Source organism: Amphiura filiformis, chromosome 13, assembly GCF_039555335.1.
Source record: "Amphiura filiformis chromosome 13, Afil_fr2py, whole genome shotgun sequence".
In the NCBI taxonomy this organism is placed as follows: domain Eukaryota; kingdom Metazoa; phylum Echinodermata; class Ophiuroidea; order Amphilepidida; family Amphiuridae; genus Amphiura; species Amphiura filiformis.
This window is the reverse complement of record NC_092640.1, coordinates 42768239-42781811: the sequence shown is the minus strand read 5'-3', so window position 1 is coordinate 42781811 and position 13573 is coordinate 42768239. Positions and strand designations below refer to the sequence as shown.

General features: G+C 36.8%; 1 protein-coding gene across 1 annotated transcript in view; it reads left to right on the top strand.

The window, feature by feature from the left end:
* LOC140167679 (next to BRCA1 gene 1 protein-like) overlaps window positions 1–1950 on the top strand; it is a 35918-nt gene extending 33968 nt beyond the window's left edge. The window contains 1 exon segment of the mRNA XM_072190978.1: window positions 716–1950. Within this exon segment, the coding sequence (XP_072047079.1) occupies window positions 716–961 (246 nt within the window). The 3' untranslated portion in view covers window positions 962–1950.
* Window positions 1951–13573: the final 11623 nt, after the last annotated feature.

Sequence of the window (13573 nt, the reverse complement as noted above, 5' to 3'; positions counted from 1 at the left end):
CAACACTCATGATGATGTGGGGTTGTCTACAGCCTGATAGATGACACCCAAAATCATGCGATTGTCCAATCAGATTATGTGTCTACTAATAGACCACTCCCACTGACTAAGAATGTCACATCATGCTATGTCAGGCTGTGTTCATTCAATTGAAATTTCCACTATAGTCCCACAAATGGATGACAGCACTCAACCAGTGAGTTTTTCATTTTCTTTTGACATATTCCCTGTGCAATGTCGGCATAGAATTTGTGATTTTAAATTAAGTTTGCATGAAATATAGTAGTCTTTATCTTGTTAAAATGAAGCCGCTGCACAGTTGACCTTCAAAATAGTGTATGCCTATTCTGTGGGCTGGTGGCACGTCACTTCCGGTTGATGGGTGACTCACGGTTGTGTGAAAATAAGTCATTGATTCTAAATTATGTTTGAGGTTACAACATCGCTATGTAGCCTCCTTCACAGCCTGTTTCTGTCATTCATAACAAACCTTGAGCCACGTGCGGTTTGGGTCTGAGACTAGAAATAGCCCGGATGTCGGACTGACAGAATGGTATAAATTTGTCCCAGGTATCTCTAAGTTCACTCTTTAACATTTTACTTCCAGGAAAAAACAAAGTATCTACTCATAATTATCAAAGTAAATACTATATTTAGGGTGGCACAAAGTAAACACTTCAAAAATTCAAAATACTATTTCATCTTCTCTATACAGCCATTGCCAGAGAGATCCCAGTACCAACCACCAGCTTCATCTCAAGCATCCCCTATGGATCAGCTCATCGAGATGGGATTCGGTAACCGACAACAGAACCAATCACTACTTGAGAAACATAACGATGACGTCTCAAGGTGCGTGCAGGAACTCCTACACGAAGGCGATAACGACTGGCATTCGGTCGGCACTGAAAGGGATTGTGCATTGAACTTAAGTAACCAATATGTTTCGAGATATCTATAAATGTTTAAAAAAATAGATAATGTATAAAATTTCATATATTAAAAAAAATGTAAAATATGTAACCATATACCAAAATGTGAGATTGTTTTAGTGTTCTTATTTTAGTTATATGATACAAAACAGTTGGGGATTAAGAATATATAATCGTTATTAATAAGAGAAAAATATGCACACCATAAAATTGAAAAGCCAATCTGTGAGTGTGTAAAAGTGCATGTAATCTATGTATTGCTTCTCTCCCTCTGAAAAACCCTGCCTGAAAAAATAAAGTGACTAAAATGACTGACAATCAAAACTTTATATAGCTGTAAATATCAAGTTTCTATACTAAATAAAGAAAGAAAACATATTTATCCCCTTTTTCAAACTTGTACTTTTAACTATCCTATTATTATGTAACATAATTCAAATTAAGATGTATGATGTATTTCGATTACCATATAATCAAAACAAAATTGTTTTGGACCTTATAAAAGATACCCTAATTTGGTTATGATTATTGTATCATATAATATGTAGATTAAAGAATGGAGCAAAGAAAATAGGGCTGAAGTGGGATTCGAACCTGTGTAATAAATCATAATAACTATATATTGTGTCAATTTGTGTTTGGTAGTGATATTACTATCCAGGTAAAATCCACACAACCCTGTGGAAGGCATAGCCTTAATCTACCACACAGGGAGTGTGAATTTTAAATGAAGGTTGCCTGAATGGGTGACTCCATTTGAAATGTACACCCCGTGTGGGAGATTATAAGGTCATGTCTTCGATAGGGGTGTATGGATTTCAACTGGAATAGCCCAAGAAGTTTGTCTATGTGAGAGTATTCCGAATATACTGCCTTTACACATGATTGTATTATTCAAAGATGTGCATCCTAAAAAACGTAGTAACATCACTACCAAACTTGAAATGCCACAATCAAGAGGAGTTAGTTTAATGTTGACACTTTTCAATTTTTATTCTAATTTGTTGTTTTAATCTATGATGTACCTCGAATTTTCAGTTGCAACATTCTTTGGGAGACTTTCAACCCTTTCAAATCAAAACTTTCAAATCAGTGATCTTTCTGATGAAGGTCAAAATTGTGACTGAAACAATTGACCTTTTCGGTAAATCCCATAAGCCTTTGCGAGTAGACCTAAGATGTCGTCATTTGACATCACGCCGATGCGAACATCGTATAGCGAACATCATTACTGCGCATTGCATGAAGTTGGCATGACGTCAAATGACGATATCTCGGGTCTAACCGCAAAGAATTATGGGAGTTATCAAAAAAGGTCAATTGAGTTGCATTTTAATTTTATGTTGAGATCATAGGTTAAAATAACAAATTATGAACTTTGATGCTACAGGTTGTCATACAGATTTACAAAATGACAATAGAAGTGATTCATTAAGGTGATCAATTCCAGAAGGTTTCGGCCAAATATTATCTTCTCGGCTCTATTTTTTAATGTTTAATAAATATGTAACAGAACTGAAATTATTCCAATATAGTATATCATTCATTTCCATGATTATAAACAAATGCACATTCGTAAGTTAACAAGCTTTAAATTTTAAATTTTAAAAGAAATGGTTCGCCTTTCAATTGGATTAAGCCGAAAGATGAACAGACATGATAATGTTTATTATCTTGTACTTAATATATTTTGCTGTTGATTACTTATTTTCTGCTTATTTATTTTATGTTTTTTCAGTTCCATTTTTGACACAGTAAAGGGAGGTGTATGCATTCTATTATAGTCTAGGCTTTTTTTATTAGAAAAATTGGATAAATCGTTTTTACTTTGTTTCTCTCATTTGCATATCATTTATATTGAGAAGTTCTAAAACAGCTAGAGTGTGAAGGTGGTTTCATAACTAGAAATGAAGAAATAACAAAATAAGGTACTCCTTTGTGAAAGTTAAAAGAGAGAGAAAAAAGGTTGTTTTTTTGTATCTTGGTTCCCAGCTGGAATGGGCTCCAACGAGTCAAACTATTCATATTGTTTGTCAGTTACCAGTGGGTGCTTTTGTTGTTAATGATTGTGGTTGTAGCGCAGACTACTACAGACTATCCATTAACAGTCAAAGTCCCCATGCTTTGTATGCTGTGAATTCTGGCATATTCATGAGGGTCGATTGTTTCATAGTGCATGTCTAACAATCATGCCAACGTTGCGTGCCTGTAAAAATATATGCAGTATGTGCATAGCAGTTTTGTCAATCGCACTTCATGGAACTATCGGCCCTCATCAGGTAATGTTGAAGACTTTGACTGTTTGTGGTTCATCTGTGGTAGTTTCTGGGTTGTAGTATTGTATCTGGTAAAGAGATTGGGCTTGACGAGTACGGACTCCGCCATGGAATGGCCCAATGTGTGAGGCATTTTCAGACTTATGTGGAAGATGTATGGTGGATGTAATCAGCATTAAGTGTTCAGTAATAATAGCAATTTTACAAACCCTTGGACCAACTCAATACTTTGCAGTAGAGTAGATGTCTTCAATAGCAGAAACAACAAATAATTATAAATCACCCTTGCTCTCTCTTGAGATTGGTGTATGTAAGGGACAGAATTTGAGGCACACAGCGTTGTAGAAAGAAAAGTAACTTGCTGGTTTTGCAGACTAGATCACCAACAAAGTAACGATGATACCATTGTGGGATTTTGACCCCTATAATTGCAAACAGTCCGTTTGAAAATAGGGGCTTCTGCAGAAAACTCCTCCCCACCCAGTGGCTACATGATTTGTGGTTATGCCACTGTTTGGATTCTTATTATATTACATTGATTTGGAGTAAAAACGGTATCTGCTTTGTCGGTTCATCACAACATCTGATTTGTGCCGATAAAGCTATCTGTGTACCTCTGCGGATGATCATGTATTGACTGGGTACACAGCAAACCAAAAGGTTCCAAAAAGTTCAAGTTACAAACCTTGAACAAGATGTAAACCATATCGTGTGCACAGTTGAATCTTATTTAGAGTCCTCCTTTTGCCTTGCATGTTCACCAATGGTCAAACATAATCACCACCGGTGCACCAATAGCTTTACCGGTACTAATTAGATGTCTTGCCTCGCTTGCTGGGCCTGCTTTTTTACTTTTAGGGGGGTGAGTTTAATATGAATAAGATGGCTTATGATACTATTCTCTTAATGTAAAAGATGCAAATGTTAGGGTTGTAAATTAGTGTGTTCAAGTTTCCTCCAATCTTGCATGTATACATTGTGTGTAAGAGAACAAGTTATTATTATTATGTAATCTTTTACCCAAGCTCAGTAACTTTGGTGGGTACATTTAGAAGTGCGATGATAATAAAATGCGATATTTTGCTGCCTAAGATTGCTTATTATAAAAGCCAAAAGTGAAGAAACTAGTTCTCATCTGACGATTCTGTCAATCAAATTTCCCCACGTTTGCGATTGGTTAGTATCGTATAATTAACAAAGGCACCACCTTGGTTACACAATATTAACCAATCACAGGCTGTGGTGGAGTTTGATTGACAGAATCGACAGACTAGTCTTTAATTATAGATATATGAGCGAAAACTAGTTACAACTAGTTGATGTTATACTTGCGAACTTTGCATAAGTTTCAAGTCATCTTAATTGTGGTCATATATGGTGTATGATTTTATTATTTATATTTTTTCCAACAGAAGTGGTTGGTCGATTTTATGGGTAAAAATTGTAACCTGCATATTATAAATATTTTTGTATAAGGAAATGTTCTAAATGGCAAATGTGTGAAAGAAATGACGAGTTGATAAATATGATGAGATCAAGATAATTATGTTTGGACAAAAATGGAATGGCATGTGTAAAATACTACAAACTGACGTATAGGCTTTATTTATTTTCAATTTCAACATATGCTAATTTTTGCTTGAAACTCAAATCTTAGCTGTTCTACATACGCCAAAATAATATAAAAGACAGTTGATTCTTTATAATGAGAGTATATACTCAAGTTTGTAGTGAGTATGAAAAAATGTTTTGTAGATATTAAAACCATTATAACAAGTTCATATTGATATGATAACTGTGTGTGTGTTTGGGTGACAGGAGGTGCGAGTAAAATATGTGTGTAAAATGTGTATAAAAATATACATAAAAAAGCAAGTAAGCAAATCAAAGTAAATAATATTCAGCATTCTGATCAACATAACTGATCAAGACACTATACTGATTGATAACAGGGTGATATGTTAAATAAACATAGCTTAAAACAAGCGGTCTTGCTTAAAACTAAGTTTGATAGTTACCAAGTAGGCAAACCTCATAACACAGAGGGCATTGATGTCAGAAATTCTAAATACATTTAAATGCATAATTTCCAAAACTGTTTTTAGTCGGCAATGTTTCAAGTAGCGTGAAATAAGGGATGACCTCAAAGCCACTCTGTAGGCACCCTGGCAAAACTAGTGACTTGAACCATATTCTATCGTTCTACAGAATAGAAACCGGTTGAAATCGCTGGTTCCGCCAGGATGTTCATCTGGTGAATAGGCTTGTTTTCAAATATCATGTGACTGTAAGTAGGTCGAGTGCCATTGGTTGTATAGAATCCCACTATTAAACATTGCTGTACATTTTAAGTGGAAAAAGATGTGTTTAACAGTTATTTCACTTGTTATTCTGATTATAGCTTCAAGAAACAATCATGTATAAAGATGCAACTATTTAAAAACCAACTATCAGTTGAAAACATTGCTTGCCTAGAAAAACAATTTGTTATTTTTGAATAAATCAAAATGTTGATATTTTGATTAGTGTTTTTGAGTAGTTGAGTACTTCATTAAAACAGTGATTGATTATTTTCGATTAATCAAAATATCGCCAAAGCCTGTAGGCGGTTGGGTTTAAAAGTCATATGACCCTAAGCTACTTCTGTTTCACAATATTTGGTCAAATTTTGCAAGCTTAATTTGGTTAAGTAACTTGTACTTTATTTATTGTGTGGACTCCTATTTTATAACAAAAAGTTATACCGAAAAAAAAGAACAGCTTTCATTAGACCGGTAGTGAAAGTTGGTAAATCTCAACTTGTACATATTTGCAACTTATTATGGCTTTAAAGCGAGTTGTATTAAATATTAACGGTGATTTAGATGTAAGAAAGTAAACATTTAAACAAAGATTGTCAAAATTGATGTACATTGTTGTAGAAAATTCAAATTGGATTTGGACAAAATTTTTTTTGCTTGTTTGGTTGACCAAAACGTTTTTTGATGTTTCGTCTTATTGGGTTATTCCAGTTGAAATCCATACACCCCCCTATGGAAGACATGACCTTAATATCCCACACAGGGGGTGTAGTTTTCAAATGGAGTCTCCTATTCAGGTAATCCCATTTGAAATTCATACTCCCTGTTTAGGAGATTAAGGTCATGTCTTCCATATGGGGTGTATGGATTTCAACTGGAATAGCCCATGTCTCTTCGTCTTATTGGGCTATTGCAGTTGAAATCCACATACCCCCTGTGGAAGACATGACTTATAAAGCATCCACACAGGGGGTGTAGTTTTCAAATGGAGTCCCCTATTCAGGTAACCACATTTGAAATTCACACTCCCCATTTAGGAGATTAAGGACATGTCTTCCATTGCAGGGCGTATGGATTTCAACTGGAATAGCCCATATCTTCATCTTATTGGGCTATTCCAGTTGAAATCCACACACCCCCTGTGGAAGACATGATTTGTAATCGTCCACACAGGGGGTGTAGTTTTCAAATGGAGTCCCCTATTCAGGAAACCACATTTGACTTTCACACTCCCCATTTAGGAGATTAATGACATGTCTTCCATTGCGGGGCGTATGGATTTCAACTGGAATAGCCCATATCTCTTCGTCTTATTAGGCTATTCCAGTTGAAATCCACACACCCTGTGAAAGACATGACTTATAATCATCCACACATGGGGTGTAGTTTTCAAGTCCCATATTCGGGTAACCATGTTTGACATTCACACTCCCCATTTAGGAGATTAAGGACATGTCTTCCATACAGGGTGTAAGGATTTCAACTGGAATAGCCCATGTCTTTGTCTTATTGGGCTATTCCAGTTCAAATCCACACACCCCCTGTGGAAGACATGACTTAAAATCATCCACACAGGGGGTGTAGTTTTCAAATGGAGTCCCCTAGCCAGGTAACCACATATGAAATTCACACTCCCTGTTTAGGAGATTAAGGATATGTCTTTCACAGGGGGTGTATGGATTTCAACTGGAATAGCCCACATCTCTTTTTTGCTTTGGGATTTCTGTAACATTAAGAGTGCATGCATGTTATAAGCTTTGAGTGTATAAGTCGTATTTAGAATGCATGGTATGTGTATGTGATTTATTGATAGCTTGAATGATTGTGCTGGTGAGGTTAAATATAACTAATAAAAAATATTATAAAAGCAATGCAGTTTTTCTTGTAAATTTGCATTTTATTTGTGTGAGTCCGTTTTTGCCATCTGTGATGTATACATTATGTGACCAGGGTCCATTTCACGTTAGTAAGTAGTATGGATTTACCATTTTCCACCATGACGTGGCAGTGATCAGTGTGCAATTTGTTTGGCGCAGCTGCAAATCGCTTGTTTGCTCAAAGCACTAGCGTATACACGCAAGTGCGTAAAGGCGCCGCATATGCGTCCGCGAAATGGTTACCTCAATGCATTGACATCACTGCCACATCAGGGTGAAAAATGGTATACAGGGACCCTAGCTTCATAATATTACGAGTTACAAAGGGTTAAAAGTTGAATGAAATGTACCCATGGGACAGTGGCGTAGTGTCATAGGGGCACAGTGGGGATGTGCCCCCCACTCAATTTGAAATTTTAGCAAAGCCCATAGGAAAAATGGCTTGTACTCCCCTAATCATGGTATGTGACCCTCAATAGGATGACCCCTGACTTGGGAATTCCTTTAGAATACCTTACCACTAGGTTTTCAATACAGGTCTTTAAATGAATGATGCATGCATTTTGCACAGTAAACAGAATAAATGGTAGAGTATAATATACTGTTGTGTTTGGCAGACTGCCAAATAGCAATTTCACCGATTTGATTTTCATGTTATACATAATTCTCTTGAATTAGTAAAGGGCAGGATATCAATTATTTAACAGCGATGTCTGTGTGATAAGTGATCAGAAGAGGGCACCATACAGGGTTAGTTATCCTGATCACCTAATCCTTTTTGCTAATCCAAGAGAATTCATGCGTATTGTGAAATGATCTAATATACAAATCGATATTAGGCACTGCACTCTTACAGCAGGGCAAAGTTTTTCAGTGGTTGTGGGTAGACTTCTCCGTAGTCCACTTGCCCATTTTGCATACTCTGGCTATTACATTTTTAAATGTATAAAGCATAAAACTCTGATTTATATTGATTTGTGTGCAACTGATAGATTTTCACATCTGTATCTGATCTTTTCAGTCACCGCACTCCCTCTGTTTGTAGCTTCCCAAGTGGACTACTGACTTTGCCTTGCGGTTAAGATTTTTAACACAGACTCTATGGAGAGTTAGGCCAATTTCTGGCCTAACTGAAATTGGCCATGATGTAATGCATCTTTAAATGGATCTGCCTTGTGATTGGTCGCCCAGATGGTTTAAATCTTCCGGGCCCGCGCCATTACCATTAACTACACCGTACAAAACTATCTGTGGTATTTGCGGCGCTTTTGTGTTGACGCGAAAGTTAATCTATCAAACATCGAGCGCGTCTTGTACTATACCATGCTTAGTACTTGTGGTTAATGGACTGATAAACAAGTATGCTTGACAGTGTGTTTTTAGAGAGCAAAGTCCCGGTGCAAAGTTCTGCTTAAAATTCAAAGTCCATAGTCGGATTTTCGTGGTTCGCTATCAATGAACTGGTAGATTCCAAAATCAGAACTGTTCAGTATTAAAGTGAGCCATTATAATTATGCAAGATAATGTTGCATTCAATTACTTTTATTGTCACTAATCATCTGATATTCTTAATTCTTTATGACCATTTTACTATTGAATACTTTAATTTTGATAAACATCAGTATAATTTTGAGTTCAACGAAATGGGCTCATCATGACTAATCTATATAAATAAAAGGAAGTTGCTAAATCTTGTGCGCGAATAGACTCAGAGATGATTTCACTTTCAGCTCTGATTTATTGGTACATTGATCGGGTACATATTGCCATTAAACCATCTGAGGTTCATTTGTGCAAAAATTGGTGGTAACTAAGAGAATAACATAAAAAACTGTAGTGTTGCTATACAAAATCGATCGCAGTGGCATTGTGGGTAATAAGGACAGTGTGAACCGCGGAATAATATTTCCATTAAAAACCCATACGAAGAGCAACATTGCCCCGTTTTCTGCCAACTGCGAGGTGGACAAGAAATGATTCAGGCTATCTAGATGCACAACAGCGCATAATTTAATAATGATCTTACGAGCTTTTCGTCCCATCGCAGATCTCGCGCCCCATTTACCGCCACTGCATCAAGGTTGGCAGCCAAGAAATTAAGGCTACGATGCGTGAATCAGGTCTTTGCGTCATCACTAAGGTAACGTAGGAAACAGTGGTCTGGTATAGTCTAGAGTGGTGATAGTGCCTGCGTAGAGACCCGGGGTGCAGACAGTCAGTGTACAATTTCATTATTTATTCTAGGCCTATGAATCGTCCGGAGATTGAGGAATATATACGGGAAATGCATTGCACTTTATTTGGTTGAAAACGGTCAACAAATATGGTTAAAACCGGAATTTTTTTCCAGGGACTTTTAATTGTCAAAACACAGTAGTAGCGCATACCGTAACTAACTGCAGCAGCGTTGGTGTTAGTGCGTTGGCGTACAAGGGATGTGACTCGCACGCACGGGTCGCATATGCATAGGCCAACTTTCCGTGCCAGAGAAATAGAAAAGAAAAGAAAGTAGGACAAAACTGAAAAGGTAGGCCTACTATGGATGGGTTATGGGTACAGGGTTGTGGATTAGAGTAAATAAATATATAAATCTATATAAATAAAAGGAAGACGCATATGCATAGGCCAACTTTCCGTGCCAGAAAAGAAAAGAAAGTAGGACAAAAGGGGTAATGGGTTTGGTTAAGAGATTACCAAAATGATAAAAATCGTAAGGATACGGGAGGCAGGAAGGAAAAAAAATGAAAGAATAAATAAATAAATAAATAATTCATGAAAAAAGGAAGCTAAAATAATGAGAACAGAATTAAATACACACGGGAAATCACAAGCTATAACTTATAAGCAGGAAATATGAAAAATGGGAACAAAATAATAGAAAAAAAAACTTAAACCAAAAAGGACAAATCTAAGTAAGGGTAGATTTATAAAATAATGCATATGAACGGGGTTCAATAAATAAATAACATGGAAACGGAAAATCACAAGCTAAGCAGCATATATATCTATTGGAACAAAATAGATTTATGTAGAAGAAACTGAAAAGAAAGAAAGAATAAAATGAATAAAAAGGAAAAGAAAGGGAAGACAAAAAAGATACGGGTATTATACAGGTTACTAAATGAAACGGGAGCAAAATAAAGAAGGAAAGAAAGAAACTAATCAGGAAACGTAAGAAAAAAAAGCTAAAATTAAAAACTAATCAGAAAATATAAGAAAAACGAAGCAGCCAAAATAATGAAAACGGAATTAAATATATTAACATAAATAACGGAAATCACAAGCTAAGCAGCATAAAAAAAGAAGCTAAAAGGGACACGAAGAAAGGACAGATTTAGAAAATAATGGGAATGCGGTTAGGCCTAAATAAATAAATAACATGGAAACGGAAAATCCCAAGCTAAATAGCAATTTTTAATGGGAACAAACTAGACCCATGTAGAAGAAACTGAAAAGAAAGAAAGAAAGAAGCTAAATGGAAATGCAAGAAGGAACAGGTTTAGAAAAATAAAATTTACCTTTTCAATGATTCTACCTTTTCAGTAATTCCTCCTGTTTTAGTGATCGCTCCCATTTACTCATCTAGCGGGGACCCGCGCGAAGCGCGGGTATCCCGCTAGTAATAACATATTTTTAATAAAATTCGACTATGGCATAGTCTATGGTTGTGGGTGGTTCTTGGCTTATGTCACATTCAAGTATGATGGGTGCAGGGTTGAAAGTTGAAATGTTCATCTTCCTTTGGCCTGGTTTTAGGCGTCAATAGTACCCTATTTTAGCATTAAAATGGCACATTTTCACATGCGTTTGAAAGTCATTTGAGGATGGCAAGGAACTTGAAGGAAGAAATCTGTAAAATACTTGCACTGGGTTTCAAAGAAGAACGGCAGTCCCTTGCTCAGATTGACGCGAGTGCCCTGTTAATGAGCAACATCATATGCGGAGCTTTGTATTCACTTCAAGGGTGTCGATCTGCGCCGACCAACGATTTGATGCAAAATCGGCCAATCAGATTATCGGTCTGTTGCTATGGTTGTCAGACGATTGATTCAGCCAATCAGAACCCCACTTCCGTGTATATGCTCTGCACGCTCTCAAAATGTAAACAAGTGCCGTTCTTCTCTGACAAAAACTTTAGGTTAAGTTGTTTTGGTTAGGGGTGGGGAGTGACAAGAGCCGCAAAAGGTAAATCTGTCCCTGGGTGGATGAAAGAAAAATAAATTCTTGCCACACTACAAATTCAGGAATGGGACAGGGGCTATGGAACTGATGTCTTCAAGAAACAACACAACTGAAAGAGTATATTAATTTGTTAACATTTATTGTTTTATTATTTGGTTTGGTTGTGCAAAAATGGCAAAGTCAGGAATAATTATGTACTATAACATACTACATGGAGGCCCCGGGCATGGAGGTGGTATAAAAAGTGTTATGTTGGCCTCATAGACCCTAGGAACTTGACATTAAGCAAAAGTATTGTTCAACCACAGACAAGAAAATAGACCATTAACCAACATCATCAGTTAATGAGGGCCAAAATTACTATGCCCATTTTGCACCTGTTCTGCATAAATTTTCACTGCACAGGCTTGACATCTTTCTTGTAAATGTACAAAGACACCACAGAGGTGATAATCTTACCATAATTCACCAGAATCTGTCCATATGATAGTCACAAACAGTGTGGGGGTGTGTGTGTGATTTGTCCAAACACACGATGGAACGATCAGCCCTCGTGAATATGCAAGAATTTCAGTGCATAAAAAGCACCTTTGCCTGTTGGTTAAAATAGTTTGTTTTTGTCTGTGAGTACAACTTTTCTAAAACACTGAAAAAGGAATACTTTTTACTAGTTGTGGCAAAGGACTACGGTATAATTATTCAATGCAATAAGTTTGGCTACACTTAGTCTAGTTTCCAGCTATTGTTCCCATGTGCCCAGATGTAATATTTTCGACACAATTTGATCAAGTTTGAAATTTGACCCATATAAAGTAAGTGACCTTCCCCACCCATGGGACAATATTTTGTTTTGGGAACAACAAAATGTGTGCACTAGGGACTTTAATTAGGATTACGAAGAAATAGGTTAGAAAAATCATCTGGGTGCATGGGAACAAAAGCTGGGAACTAGACTAACTACTTGACAAAAATTCTAACTAAAATCAATAACAAAGACCCATCACCATAAAATTACGGCTAAAATAGCAAGTCTGTAAATAACAAAGTCATCTGAATCAGTAGCAGTGACGAAACCAGAGCAATTTGGCAAATATTGGGCTATTCCAGTCAAAATCCACACTACCCCTGTGGAAGATTGCGCTAAAGTCTTCAACAGAGGGTGTATGAGTATGATAGAAAAGACAATTGGGTAAATTCCATTTGAAATACTCACTCCAGTTGTGGAAGATATAGGTAAACCCGTAATACAGGGGGAGTATGGGTTTCAAAATTATTAACCCTAACCAATTACATTTGTAAAACATACTCCCCCCGTGGAAGATATTTCCAAAATCTTCCACAGGGGTAGTGTGGATTTCAACTGGAAAAACCCAATTTGCAAATGTACGGACACTCCAAAAAATTCCTAATGAGGACATTTTAGTAGCCTCCTGAATACTTTTGAGACAACAATTTTTTTTTTGCCTTATTATGATTATTTATAAATGAAAATGCAATGTATAGTGAGTTGGTCTGTAATTTGACTTAATTTTTGCTTTTGGCAGCCTCTTGTCACACTTTCACAATATCCGACGGGTACCTAAGGCCCCGTATCCATAGGCTGTTCCCTTGTGGCGTGTGCCCTTGTTCCGTGTTTACTTGTTCCCATGTGACCTGCCACACAGACAACGAACCTTTGTTTTGCTTAGTGGCCGTATCCATAGGTTGTCTGTGTGGCAGGTCACATGGGAACAAGTGAACACGGAACAAGGGCACACGCCACAAGGGAACAGCCTATGGATACGGGGCCTTACAAGCGCTATGAAGCATGCCTCTTCACACCTTACGAAATGCTTACTAGTGTTGCGTTGCGTTCCGTTGGGAATTACTTAGGCTACTATTATTTCCTCTTACTTAATAAAAAGAAACGAAACAAGTTAGATTTAAAATTCTACCAAGGTTCGAACCAGCAACCTATTGATCCATAGTCGAGGCACTACACATTATGCTAAGTACAAGTGGTTGTG